Here is a 23,055-nt window from a genome sequence, read left to right as displayed (position 1 = left end):
TGGGAAAATATGTGCATATACATATATATTTATATAGACTAGGAAAATTGCCCGTGCGTTGCAACGGGAGAAAAAACCACATGCCTATGACCCATGCCACGCTATTGATTAAACAACAACTGTGATAAATCAAGCGCGGACGTTGATGTAGGGCGACGTGAATCCTAGCCAAGTAATCATACACATATTAATTATTTCGAGCTATCGACGTCGCGCAATTAGAGGGCACCATCGAAATTAAATCTTTACTTAGTCTGTTGTGTCTCAATTCACACCAGAAAAGTGGTTGCCAAGTTCCCGGACAATAGGTTCATTGAGATCAATTAAAGACTCTATTACCATGACGTAGACCATAGTCTGTTCCTCGGTGTCAATTTCTATCGTGCTATTCTCATCACCTCCTTCCCTTGGGGTACCCTTTGTCTGCTTGTTGATTTATGAGGCCACTTGTTGATCACGAAGCTTCCGTAGGTATATTAACTGGTAGTATTACATCTAAACAAGCGAGGTGGATAGAAAGGAACGGGAGGATGTGAATTCGATCCAAGCAACCTCGCGTACACCTGATTCGGACGAGCCAAGTCACCTAGCAACCCATATAAGAAATCTTCCAATAAAAAAGCCCACTTGCCTATCTCGTTAGACTAAGCCCAACCGAGCGTTGCACGGGTGAAACGTTTTATAGGGACGGCGAATGAAACGGTTTTAGTACCATCTCACGTATATGTTTTAAATTTAAACTGAAAGTGTAGAATCACGAGAAGAAGCGTATTGTGACGGTGAACCCAGGGAGTCAATCCGTGCTTTATTATTAGGGAAAGATATGCATGATTTTTTGGTCAAAAACGATAATTTCATATGAGTGCACACAAAGAGACAAACACACTTATCAGGAGGAGCTTATATTTTGTTCGAAGAAAAACATGGGGCTTATATATTCTACTGTATTTGGACCAGTATTTGACTTTATGTGTAGCCTACAAATGATTATATTACAACATGGAACATGACAGGTATGTGAAAAATATATGTTTGTATTTAACCAGTTTTTTAACTTTAAAATAGTTTTTCCAAGTTGCACAGCTGCCAAACTTCTTACTGCCGGAATCCCTTGAAGCGTCAGATCGGTTCTCCGTTCCAAAAACAAAGGGTTAGATCGGCGGGCGCACTCCCTCTTTTAATTTTTTTCGAGCAATGCTATTCTTATGTACGGATTCTAAATAAAAAAATTACATACTGCTAGTTCATTTCATGGCAGTTTCCTAAAATCGTGGAAGCGGCTATAGATGGGAACACACTAGTACATAGAGATTTTGTACAAACTTTACGTAAGAATAGCATTTTCAATTTTTAATCTAAAAAATAATAGTACATTAAAAATATAAATGATATATCAAATAAATAGATAATTAAATATAATTGAACATGTTTGTCTTTTATATTCAAATTATTTATCTTGTATTTATAATGGTCGTTCTGTATTGTCTATTTGAAAAATAATTCTAATTAATCAAAACGGTATATCACCTATTTTAAAAATGTATGTACATTTTAAAAAGTTCATATATATAAAAGTTGTGTCCTTAAATTAAAGGGAAAAGGAGGGAAAGAAAATGTCCAAAAATAATACAAAATAGGCTACAACTCGAACATGCCATTTCACTGGGTTGACATGGGAATCTTTGTCTCCCTTAGAAAATAGACTTAAATAAGAGACATTTCAAAAATAAAAAAGAGGATAAGGTGTTAGAGCTGGTCGTGTTCTGCCACTTCTAGTTCCGCAAGATCAATGAGGGTTATGAGCAATACAACTACTCTTTTTCCTCATCTCGAGAGGCAATTTTTCTTTCTTGAATGTGTTTGTGCTTCACTTTTTTTGTGATGCGATGAGGCAGTGGTTCAATGTGTCATCAAACATTGCTTTGTCACATTTCAGTAACAGCTTCGACATCCTGTGGCTTGATAGGTGAGCGCCTACCTTGTTTTTCAACTCGATTTGTGTCGGGGGCATTGTTTATTAGATATTCTTGACGTTGGGAAAAAACGAAGCCGTTTAGACCCTTTAAATATGAGGTTATCACCTTATTGGGTGGACTTTTAACTCTTACGCTGACATGAATGGTGCTTATAAGTCAATGACCACTTTTTCCATCGCTACATTTTTCTTGTGCGATTTCTTGGTTATGAGCCAACTCGCTCATTGGCAGGCATGTACATTCCGTTGTAAACTTCTTTTCTGACATCTGTCGTTCTGTTGTCGTGTTTAATAAGCCTTATCATGTCTGTTTTAAGATGACTCTTCTCTTATTGCTTATAATATTGTGTCAAAGCCACTTTGGGGGTTTGTAAGATGAACATTGTTCATTTGTTGATTAGCCTTTTTTGTTTTGGATGTCAGGTTTTCTCTTTTATTTGTTTCATGCGAGATTATTGGGTGCGTCTTAATTGTATCTATTCCTGGCATTGTGCTGCCGATGGCCGCGGCGTCAATCGCAGAGGATAACCGATTTCTAATGACTCACATCTGACATGAATGTGGGAGCCCCCGTCATCGTACGTGCTTATCTGTCTTTCTAATAAACTTGGTACCTTGGGACACCCGTTGGCGGTTTCAATGTCGGTGGTGAATTCCACCATATTTATATTAAACTCTTTTGCTTCATGTGAGCTTTTATTTTAGGTAAATGTAGTATTTTTTTTATTAATACATCTTTTGATATAGTTCTGAGTCAAAACTAGTCGAATTTACATCATTATCACATCGCTTTATAGTTGGATCCATATTTAGATACATTTATAATATTTAGTTTTTAAATATGTTTCCTACGCTAAACACGATTTTATATTGTCATGATAATTTTTAAAAATTTGTTTTCGAGTTATCAAACAATATAGTTTATTAAAATGGATATCACATAACTCCGCAAATTACTTTAGACATTTGTCAATGCATTACATTTTGTTTTTAAATATCTTTGCACACAATATCTTTGATATATCTAGGGAAGTTACTAGAGGGTTGCGTCTATCAGTTTAGCCAATAAATATTAGAGAAAATAACATGAAAATTGTTCTTGAGATCATGTTTGGACATGTGAGGAGCATGTGGCAAAAGAGGAATTTTGACCTCTCAAAGAAACAAATTTGAAAAAAATGACCATATTGCTAGCATGTTAGTTTTAGTGCTCACTGGACTGGGCTGTAGCATATTCATGCGAGCGCCACTACCTGTAGCGGACGCTAGCTATAGCATCGTGCCGGCGAGTGGCGGAGCACGCAGATACGCGTCCCGGCCGTCAAGCGGCAAACATACACATGAACAATCAATGGTGAGAGGAAGGTACATTGGATCTCGTGGGACAAGATGTGTATGTCGAAGAAGGAAGGTGGCCTGGGGTTTAGGGACCCGGAGGCTTTTAACCAAGCCATGTTGGCCAAGCAAGCGTGGCGCCTGCATCAATACACATCCTCCTTGTGTGCTCGTGTCTTGAAGGTCAGGTACTACCCGCATTGTTCTGTTCTGAATGCCACTTGCCCAGCAGCAGGCTCTTTCACTTTCAGAAGCATCTTGCATGGGCGTGATCTTTTGCGGGAGGGATCTATTTGGCGGATTGGGGATGGGTCCTCTATCAATATTCATCATAGTAACTGGATACTGAGGGCTGGACACATGCGGCCACTGGGCCAGCGGTATGTTTAGGGAGTCACCAAGGTTGCAGACTTATTGACTACAGATGGATCTTCATGGGATGATGCAAAGGTGACTGATATGTTTTCTGCAGATGATGCTCACGACATTAGGCAGATTGCCGTTGGGGGCCCGGGGACTGAGGATTACTTGGCTTGGAACTTCACTCGCAATGGTATCTTCACTGTCCGCTCGGCGTATCACCTGTGTATGGAAAGGAAGAAACGTCGGTTAGGTCAGCCGGAAGGATCTAGTTCAGTCGCGAAGCATAAAGGCTTTATGGCCTTGTGGGATACCTCTGCTCCTGGCAAAGCAAAGATACATGTCTGGCGCTTGATTCGGAATGGCTTGGCTGTGGGCGTTGAGCTTCACCGTCGCAGGATCAAGGCTGGAGTTTTCTGCCCGGTGTGTGGCCGGGAGGAGTCTTTGGTTCACCGGTTCTGGGGCTGCTACCATTCCATCCAGTTCTGGAAGCTGCTGTGGTCTGCTATGGGTGTTGAGACGGCCTCCCCGCCCGGTCATGTGAACTCCCAGCGAGCGTTGGCTGACTGGCTGATTTCATGATTTGCCTCGGCGAGTGAAGAGGAGAGGGAGGTTTTGATTCATGCCACCTACGGCTTGTGGTTGGCTCGGAACGAAGCGCGTGATGGCAAGAAGATTGTGCCCCCCCCCCCCAGGATGTGCTGGAAAGGGTCTCTTCGGCCATGGCGTCGTGGAGAGAAGCTCATGCTGCCCCTGCTAGGTGGACGACGGCAAGGTCGGTGCAGCGGTGGGAAGCTCCAGAAGATGGATGGATCAAGGCTAATGTTGATGGTGCTCTCGAGAAACAACAGAACAAGGGCGGTGGTGGGACTATCCTACGTGACCACAATGGCGGCTATGTGGCTTCGGCCTGCTTCTTCTTCCCACAATGTGCTGATCCCGAACGTGCTGAGCTCATGGCGTGCCTGAAGGCGATCAAGATGGCGAGGGAGTTGAATGTTGACAGGATTCATGTGGAGCTGGACTGCCAGGCTCTGGCGAAGATGATCATGAGCCCTGAAAAGAACTTCTCTTTGGTCGGGCCGTGGGTTGAAGAGGTAAAGAAGTCGCTGGGGGAGTTCATGGACTTCAAGGTGGGCTGGGTTCGGCGCTCGGCAAATTCTATTGCCCATAAGCTCACTAGGGTTGGTGTTGGAGAGGAGAGATGTCAGGTGTGGACTGGTGTGCCGCCTGGTTTTATCCTAGATGTTGTATCGGATGACATTCTGGTTTAATATATGATTGTGTTTCCCCTAAAAAAAAATTTAGTGTTCCCTGCATTGTGCGGGGTCTTTTCTTCTGGAAGCGGCGCGGCATGGCGTTAGGGTGCCGCGTGATTCGACAGATCGTTGCCCCGTCCCCGTGTCGTTTCTTGAATGTACTTATGTACATGTCATGGTTTGGTGGAGGAATTGATCGGCCGGAGATCGGAGGTTTGTCATCGATCATGTGATCGATGTCGAGCGTCTGCTGCTACTGTCTGGACGTGTACTCTAAAGAAATGGCGCCAAGCATCGAATTCAGCATGCGGGACATTCCAGTTCATTGGTGAACGTTGGCGCGCAGCACGCAAGGCCAACAGCACGATTTCAGAAAGGAGAGGAAAACTAAATATGAGATGACAATGATGATCTCAGGGCATGCATAGTGATCACCGTTAGTTTCTGAAGGGGCCTAATTGAGAGAGGGGCGTTTTGGAGGCCGAGCTCCATGGAGGCCTTTATTCTTGAAAAATTCAAATTCAAAATTTTATGGTTCAAAAAATTCTGAAAAAAAATATGCGTGTATATAAGGATGTTATCACATGTGTGTAAAATTTCATAATGAAATACCTTGAGTTGCGACCTATACAAAAAAGACAAATTCATGGCCTGAAAGATGAATAGTATCATGTGTTAAATAGCCTCAGATTTGTCTTTTTTGCACAACCCTCATTTCAATGTATTTTGAACTGAAAATTTACACACATGTATGTTATACCTTCATGTATATCTATATTTTTCTTTAGAATTTTTTGAAATGTAAAAATATGAATTTCGATAAAATTTCAATTTTGAATTTGGAGGCCAAGCTCCAAAAGGGATTTCCGCCTAATTGACGACTACGTAGTAGTAGCTCATTTGTACCTTTCATTCTATGTCGATCTCTTGCTCTCATATTAAGTTAACTAGTGTCGAACGTCACATGTAGTGCCATTCATGTGAGCACTGATGACTGTACGACCCAATCGATTGCTCAGTCAATGCCAGTAGGAAAAACGGAACGAGGGGAGACATTCATTTGGCAGCACGTACGGCTCAGTTTTATTGGCACGTTTCTTCTTTCCGTGCTGGTCATAGGCTCATAGCTAATCGGACGGTGCATGTTAGGTTCGGCCGGAGCCTGTGGAGGAGCTAGCTCTGATCGCTAGCTTGCAGGACATGAGGCCTTCTTTTCCATGCAGCCGCACATGGCATGCCTCGGATCAAAATCACGTAGTTCGTACGTGGAGGAGACAGACCAGTCGAGCGAGCGAAGACAAATTAAACGTCCGATTTTCACAACAGTGCAATGCAGTGTCTGTGTTGGGTCGCTTCACGGGAATTTACACAACTCAGCACATGCATGCATGGTGAGCAAGAGCAACGCTGGAACTACACTTTGAGTGAGAAGAAATGAGAAGGATTTGCCAGCTTGTATTGCATTTTCGTCAATTGCTCTTAATCAACTCAATGGCTTCGATCGATCCTATATGTCCATATATTGCATAGTAACTCATGGCACTGTAGACTACTCGTCCTCGAGTAGTTGAGATGAATAACCACCGGTCCACGGCAATGGGCAGCGTGGTAATTTGACGGCAGTGGTAAGAACGTGCAACTCCTCCTCCACGTAAACCGTACTCATGAGTCGTGACTGTACAGATAAAAAGGCACGCACGACGGATCCACCCAGCTGCCTGAACTGCACACACGCGCGCTCCAACCCGCCACTTTTGTCACAACTGGTAAGGCCAACTCCGCCCCCGTTCGTTTGGGGTAAAAGGGACAAACGAGGCGGCCCAGCGCGCGTGCGTAAACGGACTTTTGTCCGCTTTGTGTCCGCTTTCGACTCATCCCCGGCCCAAGTTTGCGCCGGTTTTGGGGTGAAACGGACAGCGCGCGGACGGGCAGGACGCGCGCGCTTGTCCTCCCCTGACCCGCCTGTCGGTGGGAGAAACCAAAACCCCCCACGCCCATTTGGCGCCATTTCCCCCAAACCCTCCCACGTCCCTCCCGCCGCCCCCTCTCTCCCCCGTCCATGGCCGACGCCCCGCGGACTTCTGGCGGCCTGGCTGTCGACCCGCCCGCAAAGGTGAAGAAGAAGGCGCCAAGGAAGCCGCGGTCGGAGTGCACGCCGGAGGAGATCGCCAAGTTGGACGCGGAATCGGCGAAGAGGAGGGAACGGAGAGCGGTCGTCAAGGTCAATGCCGCCGCGGCCAAGTTCGCCGCCCAGTGCGAGGAGCTGGAGGCCGCGGCGCAAGGCTGCTGCCGATGAGAAGGAGGACCTCGTCAACAAAGCGCACGCCATCCTCATGCTTGGCATGGCCTGTCCGGCCGGGTTCCCTGCAGCGGCCGTCGGCCCGGCGAGCACAGGCTCGTCGGTCGCCCGGCCTACGCACTGCCAGTCGCCGACGTCGCGCACCGCGCCCATGTCGCCCGGCTTTCCTCCGCCAAGGCACGATGGCCAGACCCGTTTCTCGGCGTCGCCGGACGTGGGCTTGTTCTCGCCGTCCACACCGCGCCCCGCGGCCGTCATCGACCTCAACGTCACGCCTGGGTCCAGCAGCGGCAGGCGGCCGTCCGTCGAGATGCAAAGAAAGCAGGCACGGGCACCGTTCACGGGCACCATGCCGGCCCCCCGCGTCTTGTTTGACGGAATGCCAACCCCAACGCCAACGGTCGACGACCCCTTCTACAACCAGTACATGGAGGACGTGATCTTCGAGGGTGGGCATGGCCGTGCCTACGACCCCGAGGAGACCCAAAGTCAGGATGGCCGCGCCCAGTACGTCCCCAATGAAGAGGCCGACAACCGTGCTGACTACGACCATGGTGACTCGTGGCGTGAAGACGATGACATCTATGTCGAAGGTGATGGTGATGAAGAAGAAGAAGAAGAAGAAGAAGAAGAAGAAGAAGAAGAAGGCAATGACGTTGATACTAGTGGGGCGCCATTGTTCATCGACGAGCTCACCCAAAGAGCGGAAGCACAAAAGAAGAGGAAGAGCATTCGCACGGGTTCATATACACAAGATGAGGACAAGTTGATTTGCCAAGCTTGAATGGAGATTAGCCAAGATCCGAGGACCGGCGCGCAACAAAATGGCATTGTTTTTTAGACGAGAGTCCACAAAACATTCCATGAAAGGAAGATGTTTGAGCCCTACCAAATTACAAGCAACCGTGGCATCGGCTCGATTCAAAAGAGATGGTTGTTCATCCAACAAGAGTGCAACAAGTATTGCGCCGCATTTGAGAGCGTTGAAGCACGGCCCGTGAGTGGTCTCGACGTTGGGGACATGGTATGCTCTCCTCTTTCTAGCCCTTTCCTTGCTACGGCCATGAGACTTCGGCCGTGTATATGTTTGCATGTTCACTTGTTGTTGATCATGTGGTGTAGGCATTTCAATCTTTGGAGGCATTCAAGGCCTGGCACAATGACAAGCCATTCACTCTTACGCATTGTTGGACGATCATCAACAATTGCCCTAAGTTCATGGACCAATACCGTGAACTACAAAGGAAGAGAGGCAAGAAGACCGCCAAGTTCGCCGGAGGTGGAGATGGCGAGGCGTTGAAGAGGCCGAGGGGCAAGACCAACTCTAAGGTTGACGACATACGTGATGCCTCATCCATGGCCTTGCATGAGACTTTGCATGGCATGATGTTCCAAAAGGATGTGAGGTACGAGAAGAAGCGGCAAAGTAAGGACGAGCAAATGAAGCAATACCTAGACCTTCAAAGACAGAAGCTTGAGATGAAGGAGGCGGCCAAGCGGAGGAAGATCGACATGGAGGAGACGGCCCAGCAAAGGCAGCTCGACATGGAGGAGGCGGCCCGGCAAAGGCAGCTCGACATCGAGGCCGACAACGTCAAGGCCAGGCAGAGGTAGCTCGACATCGAGGCCACCAATGCCGCCACCAAAGCGAAGGAGGTGGCCCTTGCGATCATGAGCGTGGACTTGTCGAAGATGAGCAAGAAGACGAGGGCCTGGTTCGAGGCCAGGCAGAAGGAGATGCTCGATGCCGAAGGCCTGAACTAGGTCGTCCGATCGGCGTCGGCCGTTCTTTTTTGGAGGCTGGCATGGGTGCCGCCCGCCCGCTGGGCCGCTGGCAATGTGCCGGTGAGAAAACATTCATTCTGGAGGCCGGCTGTGTTGCCGGCCGCTGGCTGTGTTGCCGGCGAGGACAACTATTCATTTTGGAGGCTGGCTGTGTTGCCGGCCGCTGGCTGATGCCGGCGATGGACGTGTAGGCCGCTGGCTCTGTTGCCGGCGTGATGAACCGGGCTGCTGGCCTCAACTAGGGCTTGGCATTTGAAACGTTGCTTTTGGTTTTTTAAATAGACGCGGACAGGATGGGGCAAATGGATGCGGCCGCGCGCTGGGCGCTCGGCCACCGCATCCCAGAACACGTCCGGACACGACCCCAAATTCCTACCCAAACGGACAGAATTCGGACAAAACGGACGTCCGTTTGGGGTGGCGCGGAGGAGTTGGCCTAAAGATGGTACCGGCTGCCCCGTCGGTATGCGAACACGGCCGCATACTGCACCGCTCTAACGCGGGACCACACGTCAGTGAAAGTAGAAAGTAAAACAAGGCAGAGATATAGAGGGAGGCACCAGTGAGACTGCGACACAGTTACCGACCTACAGCAGCCTACTCCTAGGTAGGTACTACTGTACATAGGTTGCATTTGTTTGTGCCTGGGCGTCAGTCATGGGCGCACCGAAAGCGCAAAGGTTACGGCGAGTTGGATCGATGGCCGATGGTGCTACTGCTGCGTCCATGATGCCGTCCATGTAGTGTGCTCTTCTGGACATGGCGACGGCATGCAGGCATAGTCTCCCACTCCATGTGATGTGACCGAGGTCTCAGAAAGGTTTTGCGGCTTCCGAGGTGATCGTGCCCAAGATCTCGTGGATGTGGATTCGGATACGGTGATCGAGTGGATCCAAGTGGTACAGCTGGGCTCGATCCCTGTCATGGTTTTCGGACTCCTTTTGGTACCGTATCAGGTACGTGTACGGCGTACTGGTATGGTCTCTACGTGGTGCACCGATCGTTTTTGACCCATGCATGTGCATGCATGCAGGAAGCGCATAGTACAGTACTATGCTTAACAGCGTCGGTCAGAAAGGGATTAGAGCAAGCAAGCCTGAGCAGAGATGACGAGAAAGGTGGCATGGCAACCCGACAGGAGTGAACGGGGTGCGTGTTCTCCACCTGTTGAGCCATGCATGCACGTCCATGTGGGACGAGCCCCACGATGGCCCGGCCGGCCGGAGCCCCCTCGGCCCTTCCAATGCATTGCTTCGTGTGCGGCACGTACGTGTTGGCCCTTCTAATCGGAGCGCGTACGGCGGCCTCCACTTACCGTGCAAGTTACACTATTCTAGCGCATGCTTTGTTGGGACGAACAGGGAGGGTATGGGGTCATACAGCTTTTACAGTCGGTGTCAAGTAGGAGCGCTGCTGCGTGTGTATGCTGATACAGGAACGTGATCATAAAAATAAGCCAGTACCGTCAACTACACGTCGATCGACCTTTGCGCTCCCTGGCTAGCTAGGCCGGCAGCGTCGCGTGGATGTATTTGCATGGGTCGCGGAAGGTACAGACAGTATCGACCGACCCAGCCCCGCCCCCGACACATTTACGGGTACATGTATCGCCGCGTACAGCTCGATCAAACGCACGTACCATTGTGTTGAACATATTTGTGCATGTATCTGTTAGGATATTCTTCTACCGGCCCTGACTCTAGTTTCCTTGTATAGATGAGGCTGAGGGCTGCCCTTGTACCCATATATATGTGCACCGTGCACCCGATCAATACGTTGAGAGTTGCATTGCCTCCAATATGGTATCAGTTTTCCTTCCGATCCAACCATAGCTTCCGCTCCTAGCCGCAGCCGCCGCCGCCGCCATCTCTTGCGCCGCCGCCGCCGCCATCTCTTGCGCCGCCGCCGCACCCTCACCCCGCCGCCGCGCACGCATCACCCCTCCCCATCCCTCTCTCCTCCCGAGCCGCCACCCGCTCCCACCCGATTGCATCTCCCCGCCAGTCGTGCCGCACCTCCTCCCCTCGGTCGCCGCTGCACCCATGGCGTCTCCCCACTCCGCCGCCTCCCTCCCCTCCAATCCCTTCGACGGTCCGGCCCCTCCCCCGGTGGAGGTCATCCGCGATCTCGATATCTTCGCCCGCGTGCCCGTCATTCTTGACTACGCCTCCTCCACCTACTATGCCTGGAAAACCTACTTCTCCCTCGTCTTCCGCGAGTACCACCTCATCGATCACGTCGATGGCTCCGTCGACTCCGTCCTCATGTACGCGGACGACGACTGGCTGACCATCGACGCCACCATCACTCGCTGGCTGTACGAAACCATCTCCAAGGACATCTTCCACACCATCGTTTGCGACGCCGATGACGCGCAGATAGTGTGGGCAAAGCTGAACGGGCTCTTCCTCGACAACGCCCTCCAACGCCGCGTGTTTCTTCAGCAGGAATTTTTTGGCTGCCATCAGCTTGACTCGTCCATCGACGATTATTGCATGCGCCTTAAGAAACTTGCTGACGAACTTCGCGACCTCGGCCGGGAGCGGTTATCCGTCGACCTCCTCCTCAGCACGCTCACCGCCGGTCTGAACGAGGAGTTCGGCAACGCGGCCTCCAACCTCACGTTCCTCCCAGACCCAACCTTTCCTCGGGTCGTGGCCTACCTTCGGTTGGAGGAGAGGAGGATGAAGATGGTGAAGTCCTGGGCAACGCACACGGCTCTCGCGGCGGGCACCTCCCGTGCCGCCCCTCCCACGGCGCCGCAGCCGCCGCGGCCGCCACCGCCGCCGGCGTCGTACTTTCAGGCGCCACCGGCGCCCGTCTACCAGCCGCCGCCCCCTGCCCCTGACCGCCGCCGCGGGGGGCGCCACGGCAAGAAGCAACAGCAGCCGAACGACGCGGGGGGGGGGGGGGGGGGCGCCCCGTCAGCTGCCGCAGCAGCAGCTGCCCCCGCCCCCCTGGGCCGCCGCGACCAACCCTTGGACGGGGGTGGTCCATGCGTACACGATGCCCGTGCCGCGGGCCCCCGCCCCGGCGTGCATCAGGCGTTTTTCGCCGCCCCGGGTGGCTACCCCGTCGCGGCCCCTCCGTACACCGCCCCGGGTGGCTACCCCGTCGCGGCCCCTCCGTACACCGCCCCGGGTGGCTACGCCGCGGCCATGCCTAGCTACGCCACTCCTGGTGGCTACCCCGCCGCCCCTCCGGCCGCGACCGTCGCACTCCCGCCGGCCCCTTGGGATCCGGCTCTCCTTGCGGCGCTTCACTCCGCCCCTACACCCAACACGTACACCGGAGGCAGCGACTGGTATATGGATTCCGGGGCTACCACCCACATGACTTCCAACCCTGGTAACCTCAACTCCGTATTTCCAGTATGTACCGCATGTCGTATCACTGTTGGGGACGGGTCTTCCCTTCCCATTACTCATGTCGGTCATGGTTCCTTTCCATCTAACTCTACGCCTATTCACATGTCTAATGTCTTAGTTTCACCTGAGTTAGTCACTAATCTTGTTTCGGTTCGTTCTCTTACACGTGAAAATCCTATAACTGTTGAATTTGACGAAGTGGGTTTTTCTGTCAAGGACGCTCGTACCCGGATGGTGCTCCACCGATGTGACAGCCCGGACGGCCTCTACCCAGTGAACTCCACCGCCACTTCCACATCCGCACCGGTTGCTCTCTCCGCCACGGTGGACCTTTGGCATGCTCGGCTTGGACATCCAAACCTGGCCACCCTTCGTCATATTCTTAGGACTTTTTCATTCACGTGTAATAAAACCGATGATCATACTTGTCATGCTTGTCATCTCGGCAAGCATGTCCGTCTTCCGTTTAGTGCGTCCTCATCGGTGGCGTCGTATCCATTTGAGTTGATCCATAGTGATTTGTGGACATCTCCTGTTGCCAGTGATACGGGTTTTTTATACTATCTTGGCATACTTGATGATTTTTCGCACTATGTGTGGACCTTCCCGTTGCGGAGAAAATCCGATGCACTCTCCGTTCTTACTACCTTTTACTCCTATGTCGCTACGTAGTTTGGGCGTCCCATTCATGCCTTGCAGACAGACAATGGGAAGGAGTTCGACAACGTCGGAGTTCGCACCCTCCTTGCCACACACGGCACGATAATTTGTCTCACCTGCCCGTATACCTCGCAACAAAATGGTCGTGCCGAACGGATCCTTCGCATCCTCAATGATTGTGTGTGCACTCTTCTTTTCCACGCCAATGTCCCACCCCGGTTTTGGCCGAACGCTCTCTCCACCGCCTCTCTCCTCATCAACATTCGTCCGACTCGTGCTCGTGGGAACTTTGCCCCACATCATCTCCTCTTCGGTAGCCCACCCTCATATGATGATCTTCGTTTTTTTGGTTGTCTCTGTTATCCTAGCATCGCCTCCACTACTCCTCATAAACTCGCACCTTGCTCCGTGGCATGCATCTTTCTCGGATACCCACCAAACACCAAAGGCTATCGTTGTTATGATCCGGTTTCCCACCGAGTTTTCACTTCTCGGCACGTTTACTTTGACGAGAGGCCTTTTCCTTTTCACCAGGTACCGCCGCCGGTCGACTCGCCATCGTCATCCGCGCCTCCCGGTGCCCCTAGGGGAGGATGCTCCCTTGCGCTCGGGCCCCCTCCTGGCTTCAGGCCCCCTGCCGCGCGTGGGCCTTGTTGGAAATATGCCCTAGAGGCAATAATAAATAGGTTATTATTATATTTCCTTGTTCATGATAATTGTTTATTATCCATGCTAGAATTGTATTGATAGGAAACTCACATACATGTGTGGATACATAGACAACACCATGTCCCTAGTAAGCCTCTAGTTGACTAGCTCGTTGATCAATAGATGGTTACGGTTTCCTGACCATGGACATTGGATGTCGTTGATAACGGGATCACATCATCAGGAGAATGATGTGATGGACGAGACCCAATCCTAATCCTAGCACAAGATCGTGTAGTTCGTTTGCTCAGAGCTTTTCTAATGTCAAGTATCATTTCCTTAGACCATGAGATTGTGCAACTCCCGGATACCGTAGGAATGCTTTGGGTGTACCAAACGTCACAACGTAACTGGGTGGCTATAAAGGTGCACTACAGGTATCTCCGAAAGTGTCTGTTGGGTTGGCACGAATCGAGACTGGGATTTGTCACTCCGTGTAAATGGAGAGGTATCTCTGGGCCCACTCGGTAGGACATCATCATAATGTGCACAATGTGACCAAGGAGTTGATCACGGGATGATGTGAGTTACGGAACGAGTAAAGAGACTTGCCGGTAACGAGATTGAACAAGGTATCGGGATACCGACGATCGAATCTCGGGCAAGTAGCATACTGATAGACAAAGGGAATTGAATACGGGATTGATTGAATCTCCGACATCGTGGTTCATCCGATGAGATCATCATGGAACATGTGGGAGCCAACATGGGTATCCAGATCCCGCTGTTGGTTATTGACCGCAGAACGTCTCGGTCATGTCTGCATGGTTCCCGAACCCGTAGGGTCTGCACACTTAAGGTTCGATGACGCTAGGGTTATAGGGAAAGTATGTACGTGGTTACAGAATGTTGTTCGGAGTCCCGGATGAGATCCCGGACGTCACGAGGAGTTCCGGAATGGTCCGGAGGTAAAGATTTATATATGGGAAGTCCTGTTTTGGTCACCGGAAAAGTTTCGGGTGATATCGGTAATGTACCGGGACAACCGGGAGGGTCCCGGGGGTCCACCCAGTGGGGCCACCAGCCCCAGAAGGCTGCGTGGGCCAAGTGTGGGAGGGGACCAGCCCTAGGTGGGCTGGTGCGCCCCCCCACCAAGGCCCAAGGCGCATGGGAGAGTGGGAGGGGGCAAACCCTAGGTCCAGATGGGCCTTAGGGCCCATCTAGTGGGGCGCCCCCCCTCTCCTCCCCTTGGCCGCCCCCCTTGATGGGATCTTGGGCTGGCCGCCTCCTCTTGGGGTGGGAACCCTAGAGGTGGCGCAGCCCCCTCCCCCCCTATATATAGTTGAGGTTTGGGCTGCCCAAGACACATGAGAACGTCTCTCTTTCGGCGCAGCCCTACCCCTCTCCCTCCTCCTCCTCTCCCGCGGTGCTTGGCGAAGCCCTGCGGGATTGCCACGCTCCTCCATCACCACCACGCCGTCGTGCTGCTGCTGGATGGAGTCTTCCCCAACCTCTCCCTCTCTCCTTGCTGGATCAAGGCGTGGGAGACGTCACCGGGCTGCACGTGTGTTGAACGCGGAGGCACCGTTCTTCGGTGCTTAGATCGGAATCAACCGCGATCTGAATCGCTACGAGTACGACTCCTTCATCCGCGTTCTTGCAACGCTTCCGCATCGCGATCTACAAGGGTATGTAGATGCACTCTCCTCCCCCTCGTTGCTAGATTACTCCATAGATTGATCTTGGTGATGCGTAGAAAATTTTGAATTTCTGCTACGTTCCCCTACAGTGGCATCATGAGCTAGGTCTATGCGTAGTTTCTATGCACGAGTAGAACACAAAGTAGTTGTGGGCGTCGATGTTGTCAATTCTTCTTGCCGCTACTAGTCTTATCTTGTTTCGGCGGCATTGTGGGATGAAGCGGCCCGGACCGACCTTACACGTACGCTTACGTGAGACAGGTTCCACCGACTGACATGCACTGGTTGCATAAGGTGGCTAGCGGGTGTCTGTCTCTCCCACTTTAGTCGGAACGGATTCGATGAAAAGGGTCCTTATGAAGGGTAAATAGAAATTGGCATATCACGTTGTGGTTTTACGTAGGTAAGAAACGTTCTTGCTAGAAACCTATACAAACCACGTAAAAACTTGCAACAACAATTAGAGGACGTCTAACTTGTTTTTGCAGCATGTGCTATGTGATGTGATATGGCCAGAAGATGTGATGAATGATATATGTGATGTATGAGATTGATCATATTCTTGTAATAGGAATCACGACTTGCATGTCGATGAGTATGACAACCGGCAGGAGCCATAGGAGTTGTCTTTATTTTTTGTATGACCTGCGTGTCATTGAATAACGCCATGTAAATTACTTTACTTTATTGCTAAGCGCGTTAGCCATAGAAGTAGAAGTAATCGTTGGCGTGACAACTTCATGAAGACACAATGATGGAGATCATGGTGTCATGCCGGTGACAAAGATGATCATGGTGCCCCGAAGATGGAGATCAAAGGAGCAAAATGATATTGGCCATATCATGTCACTATTTGATTGCATGTGATGTTTATCACGTTTACATATTATTTGCTTAGAACGACGGTAGCATAAATAAGATGATCCCTCACTAAAAATTTCAAGAGACGTGTTCCCCCTAACTGTGCACCGTTGCGAAGGTTCGTTGTTTCGAAGCACCACGTGATGATCGGGTGTGATAGATTCTAACGTTCGAATACAACGGGTGTTGACGAGCCTAGCATGTACAGACATGGCCTCGGAACACATGCAAAACACTTAGGTTGACTTGACGAGCCTAGCATGTACAGACATGGCCTCAGAACACAAGAGCCCGAAAGGTCGAACATGAGTCGTATAGTAGATACGATCAACATGGAGATGTTCACCGATGATGACTAGTCCGTCTCACGTGATGATCGGACACGGCCTAGTTTGACTCGGATCATGTATCACTTAGATGACTAGAGGGATGTCTATCTGAGTGGGAGTTCATTAATCAGATGAACTTAATTATCATGAACATAGTCAGAAGGTCTTTGCAAATTATGTCATAGCTTGCGCTTTAGTTCTACTGGTTAAGATATGTTCCTAGAGAAAAATTTAGTTGAAAGTTGGTAGTAGCAATTATGCGGACTGGGTCCGTAAACTGAGGATTGTCCTCATTGCTGCACAGAAGGCTTATGTCCTTAATGCACCGCTCGGTGTGCTGAACCTCAGCGTCGTCTGTAGATGTTGCGGAACATCTGACATACACGTTTTGATAACTACGTGATAGTTCAGTGCGTAATGCTAAAGGTTTAGAATTGTGGCACCAAAGACGGTTTTGAAACGTCGCAGAACATATGAGATGTTCCGAAGACTGAAATTGGGATTTCAGACTAGTGCCCACGTCAAGAGGTATGAGACCTCTGACAAGTTTCTTAAGCCTGCAAACTAAGGGAGAAAAGCTCAATCGTTGAGCATGTGCTCAGATTGTCTGAGTACCACAATCGCTTGAATCGAGTGGGAGTTAATCTCCCAGATGAGATAGTGATGGTTCTCCATAGTCACTGCCACCAAGCTAGTAGAGCTTCGTGATGAACTATAACATATCAGGGATAGTTATGATGATCCTTGAGCTATTCGCGATGTTTGACACCGCGAAAGTAGAAATCAAGAAGGAGCATCAATTTTTGATGGTTAGTAAAACCACTAGTTTCTAGAAGGGCAAGGGCAAAAGGGATACTTCATGAAACAGCAAATCGTTTGCTGCTCTAGTGAAGAATCCCAAGGTTGAACCCAAACCCGAGACTAAGTGCTTCTGTAATGAGGGGAACGGTCACTGAAGCAGTACTACCCTAGATACTTGGTAGATGAGAAGGCGGGCAAGGTCGACAGAAGTATATTGGATATGCGTTATATGAATGTGTACTTTACTAGTACTCCTAGCAGCACTAGGGTATTAGATACCGGTTCGGTTGCTAAGTGTTAGTAACTCGAAATAAAAGCTCCGGAATAAACGGAGACTAGCTAAAGGTGAGATGACGATATGTGTTGGAAGTGTTTCCAAGGTTGATGTGATCAAGCATCGCATGCTCCCTCTACCATCGAGATTTGGTGTTTGCGTTGAGCATGATTAGATTATGTTTATCGCAATACGGTTATTCATTTAAGGAGAATAATGGTTGCTCTGTTTATTTGAATAATACCTTCAATGGTCTTGCACCTAAAATGAATCTCGATCGTAGTGATACACATGTTCGTACCAAAGGATATAAAATAGTAATGATAGTTCCACATACTTGTGGCACTGCCATTTGAGTCATATTGGTATAGAACGCATGAAGAAGCTCCATGTAGATGGATCTTTGGACTCAGCCATTTTTGAAAAGATTGAGACATGCGAACCATGTCTATTGGTATATATGAATGAAGAAACTCCATGTAGATGGATCGTTTGGACTCACCTGATTTTGAATCACCTGAGACATGCAAATCATACCACATGGGCAAGATGACTGAAAGGCCTCGTTTTCAGTAAGATGAAACAAGAGACCAACTTATTGGAAGTAATACATTTTGATGTATGCAGTCCAATGAGTGCTGAGGCATGCAGTGGATATCGTTATGTTCTTACTTCACAGATGGTTTGAGTAGATGCTGAGTGTATTTGCTTGATAAAACACAAGTCTGAATTATTGAAAGGTTCAAGTAATTTCAGAGTGAAGTTGAAGATCGTAGTGACAAGAGGATAAAATGTCTGTGATATGATCATAGAGATGAGTATCTGAGTTACGAGTTTGGCACACAATTAAGACATTGCGGAAAGTGTTTCACAATTAATACCACCTGGAACACCATAGTGTGATGGTGTGTCCGAACATCATAACTACACCCTATAGGATATGGTGCATACCATGATGTCTCTTATCGAATTACCACTATCGTTTATGGGTTAGGCATTAGAGACAACCGCATTCACTTTAAAAGGGGCACCACGCAATTCCGTTAAGATGACACCGTTTAGAGAAACCTAAGTTGTCGTTTCTTAAAAGTTTGGGGCTGCGATGCTTATGTGAAAAAGTTTCAGGCTGATAAGCTCGAACCCAAAGCGGATAAATGCGTCTTCATAGAATACCCAAAACACTTGGGTATGCCTCCTATTTCAGATCTGGAAGCAAAAAGTAATTGCTTCTAGAAACAGGTCCTTTCTCGAGGAAATGTTTCTCTCGAAAGAATTGAGTGGGAGGATGGTGGAGACTTGATGAGGTTATTGAACCATAACTTCAACTAGTGTGTAGCAGGGCACAGGAAGTTGTTCCTGTGGCACCTACACCAATTGAAGTGGAAGGTTATGATAGTGATCATGAAACTTCGGATCAAGTCACTACCAAACCTCGTAGGACGACGAGGATGCGTGCTACTTCAGAGTGGTACGTGATCCTGTCTGAGATATCATGTTGTTGGACAATACTGAACCTACGAGCTATGGAGAAGCGATGGTGGGCCCATATTCCGACAAATGGTTAGAAGCCATGAAATCCGAGATAAATGGATCTTTGAGAAGAAGACGGACGTGGACGGTAATGTTACCGTCTAGGAAGTTAGATGATTTGGAATGATGAGGGGTGATTAGTGATTAGAGGTTAAATTGAGCAGTGATGAGGGGTGGTGATTAGAGATTAGAGGTTAAAATAATTCAGAAATTTGAAAATAAAAAATTCAAAAAACCGGGACTAAAGGTGGAGCTCCAGGCTGCGGCCACGTGGACGGCCTTTAGTCCCGGTTCGTGTAAGAACCAGGACTAAAGGGGAGGCTTTGGTAACGACCCTGGAGGCTTTAGTAACGACCCTTTAGTACCAGTTCCAGAACCGGGACTAAAGGCTCCTCTCCATCTCTCACAGCGCATGCATGATCATCACGTATATACTATCACTGTACCGAAATACTTGTAGCTGGAGTAAGTATTTTGGTACAGAAGGAGTACTTCCCAGCTGTACTAGCAACTGTTGCTTTCATCGGTGGCAGTTCGCTTTTGCCGCCACTAAAAAAAAGGTTCGCTTTTGCCGCGGGGAAACGATCTGTTAATGTTAATGGGCCTTTTCTCTTCCAGGGCCATACAATGATACAAACTCCCCCAATGGCGCAGCTGTGTTCGCATTACCATGTTCTATAATCTATATCTATACATATCTATTTATATCTATACCTATTAATAAAAAAAATAGGTATTCTTAGTCCGTCATGCTATTTTGTAGAAAACCCCTTGATGTTTCTAACATTAAACCCGCAGTACATATCAAACGTTTTTTAAAATATTCATATCTTTTAAACCGTAACTCCAAATTTAACATATTATATATAAAATTTGATTAGAAAAATATGTAGAATATAAATATGATGTTATTTTACCTGTTAAATTTTAAAAAAATAATATCTAGGCACCAATGTTAATCAGCAGTGCATTATCTGTCTTTTTTTTCATACCGGTACTGATTCAGATTGGGGATGAACACCTCATCAAAATCAGGATTGGACATCAAATTGAAGATAAATTTGTTAGAGACACCAATAAATAAGGACATGCATGACAAGAAATAAAAGGACCAAATAAAGATGGGATGTCCGTTATAAAATAATAAAAGAGAAAATGCAGAGGAGATCCGATAAAGATGAGATGTTGTGCTATTCTCCTATATATATATAAGAAAAAAAAGAGGACTTGCATGAAAAAAGTAAAAAGAAGGCATGCATGACAAAAAATAAAATAAAAGACAAGTTTGATAAGAAATAAATAGTGATGAAATAGGGACCAATACCTACGACATGTATGACAAGAAATAGTGATGAAATAGGAGCGCAAGTACCTGCGTCAACATGAGGCCAGGAAAAATGTTCTTTTCCAGATAAAAAAAATCTCTTTTTTGATGATAAAAAAACCCTGTATCTTATTAACAACCTTTTTAACTCTTCATGTATTTAAGAAATAACTACAAATTCTCAGATTATAAAACTTTTTTGGTAAATTAAGAGTGTGTAGTATTTTTTCTTCCGTTGCAACGCACGGACCTTTTTGCTAATTTGTCTAAAAAAATAGCATTGTTCTATAATTATATGTGCTCGTCCAAGTTGTATCCTCTGCAAAGCACGTACGTACGTTGCCTTGGTGGCGACAATATACTAGTATAATCTAAGCTAGTTAAAATTTGGTAATGCAAAGTTCTGTGTTTGTACTACTCTACGCACCCATAAAAAAAGACGACGATAACTGTCACACATGTGGGTGTTAAGAGGTTTGCTCACACGTTTTGTGTGATGTCTAAGAGAACCAGCCTACACGCCTACGTGTGGGCAAAACAATTAACGCCCACACGTCTACTTTTTCCTTGCGGTCTCTCTCACACGCCTACGTATGGGCAAAATGCATAACGCCCACACGACCTCTCTCAGCCACCTATCTCACGGTCTCGCACGCCCCGCGTGACAGTCACCACGCGTCCCCACAGTTGCCATGGTCCGGACCCTCTTCATTGTCCGTTTAACTGCAGTTGTCATGTCGCTGAACTACAGTTGCCATGTCGAACAACTACAGTTGCCATGGTTGCTCAACTGCAGTTGTCATCTCAAGTCAAGTGCCAGATGCCATTTTGGACAACTGCAGCTGTTGCCATGTATGGTCTGGTTTACTATAGTTGCCATGATTTGAAAACTTTAGAGGTTGCCACCTACTAACACTAAGCAGTTGCCATGTATGATCTGGTTTACTACAGTTGTCATGATTTGAAAACCTTAGGAGTTGCCACCTACTAACACTAGGCAGTTGCCGTGTAGCGCTACAAAAAGACATGGCAAAACAACATGTTCGGATAAAAGAAAGAGTTGCCATCTGCTTACAAAGCACACTAGGGCAGTTGTCGTGTAACCTGCAAAACACATGGCAACTGACATGTTCGGGTAAAAAAATAGAGTTGTCATCTGCTTACAAGCACGCTAGGGCAGTTGCCATGTACACTGCAAAACGCATGAAAACTGGCAGCTTGGGTGTGGAAAGAGGAGACGGGCGTCTGGGCGAGATGGCAAATGCCCACACACCAGCCCTTGTGCGTGAGTGAAAACTAGCGTGTGGACGAACTGCTAAACGCCCACATACCGGCCCCTCCGTGTGGTGAAACGAACGTGTGGGCTACCGGGTGAATGCCCACACACCAGCCAAGTCGTACATGGCACCACAAACATGCCAAGATTCATGAACCCACAAACGTACGCGGATCCACGCGTGTGGGCGAGATGCAAACGCCCACACGTGTGGGCGTTAGTGTTCCCGTAAAAAAAAGGAGACAAACAACTAGCAAGGCGGTTTGATGCCGCGTTCGTCAGTTGGTTCCCGTTAGGGACACCCCAACTCGGCCCCGCGACGCCTACCCTAGGCGACACAGGCAGCAGCCGGCAACTGTGCCGCGGCCGGCCCACCCCTTCTCCGGCTACCCCCTGCCGACGTTAGAGGCCACTACCGGGCGAAACCCGCGTCGTAGCGGCGGCGGCGTGATTTCCCCCCTGTGGTGCGGCTCTCCTCATGCGAGGCCCCGCCGCTGGCGGCCCGCCACCTAGTGGCTCGTCGGCGCCCCTCCTGGCGGCCTGACGGCCGACGACGTTCGTCCTGGTGGTGGATCCGGTGGTGTCTCTCCCTCCCGCGCTTCCAGGTGGCCTTCCCGATGGTGCCCCTCTGGGGTCAAATCTGGCGTCGCCGCCGCAGTCCGTCCCCGCCGTCGTCACCGGCATTGCCCTGGCGCGACGCGTCCCCCACCTCCGCCCTCCCGTATGCTCCGCCTCGCTTGGCCACCCAACTCCCCTGGCTCTGGTTGTCCGGCGTCCTCCCGGCGACAGGACCTTGTCCCGGCCATGAATCCAATAAACAAGTTCTCAAAAAAATCCAATAAACAAAACGAGGTCGCGCAGGTGTAGTGATTTTTTTAACACAGTACAGACGCAAGCGCTCATATACACGCACATACACTCACCCCTATGAACGCACACACGCATACCCTACCCCTATGAGCACCTCATAAAGACTGAGCCGACATATCATCTTCAAATTTACGAAGTTACCGTAGACACCTCGTCGTCGAGATGCCAACTACTGGTAGTACGCCTAACCAGTTATACTACTCACGTACGTACTTCTACCAAAGGCTTTGCCCTGCCTAGTTTAAGCCAAAACTCTCACATCTCTCGTGGGGCCCATGCCGTACAGTCCGGAATCACGGGCAGCGCTCCAGCGGTGGGAGTCTGGCTTTAGTTTTCCGTTATAGTGGACTCCGTTCTGTACTCTAATAATGGCGTCTACCTCACCATATCTTAGGCCTGTT

At 48.9% G+C, this 23,055-nt stretch overlaps 1 protein-coding gene across 1 annotated transcript; it reads left to right on the top strand.

Moving 5' to 3' along the window:
• Positions 1–4,392: 4,392 nt before the first annotated feature.
• On the top strand, positions 4,393–4,944 carry LOC141027441 (uncharacterized). The gene has a single exon (XM_073504472.1). It carries the CDS (start codon positions 4,393–4,395, stop codon positions 4,942–4,944), a length of 552 nt encoding a protein of 183 aa, XP_073360573.1.
• Positions 4,945–23,055: the final 18,111 nt, after the last annotated feature.

This window comes from Aegilops tauschii, chromosome 7 (assembly GCF_002575655.3).
Source record: "Aegilops tauschii subsp. strangulata cultivar AL8/78 chromosome 7, Aet v6.0, whole genome shotgun sequence".
Lineage (NCBI taxonomy): Eukaryota > Viridiplantae > Streptophyta > Magnoliopsida > Poales > Poaceae > Aegilops > Aegilops tauschii.
The sequence above is the reverse complement of the archived record's forward strand: the minus strand, read 5'-3'. Positions and strand labels throughout refer to the sequence as shown.

Bases quoted from the DNA above. Each gene is read 5' to 3' on its own strand.
- LOC141027441 (XM_073504472.1), top strand. From the start codon at position 4,393: ATGGCGTCGTGGAGAGAAGCTCATGCTGCCCCTGCTAGGTGGACGACG.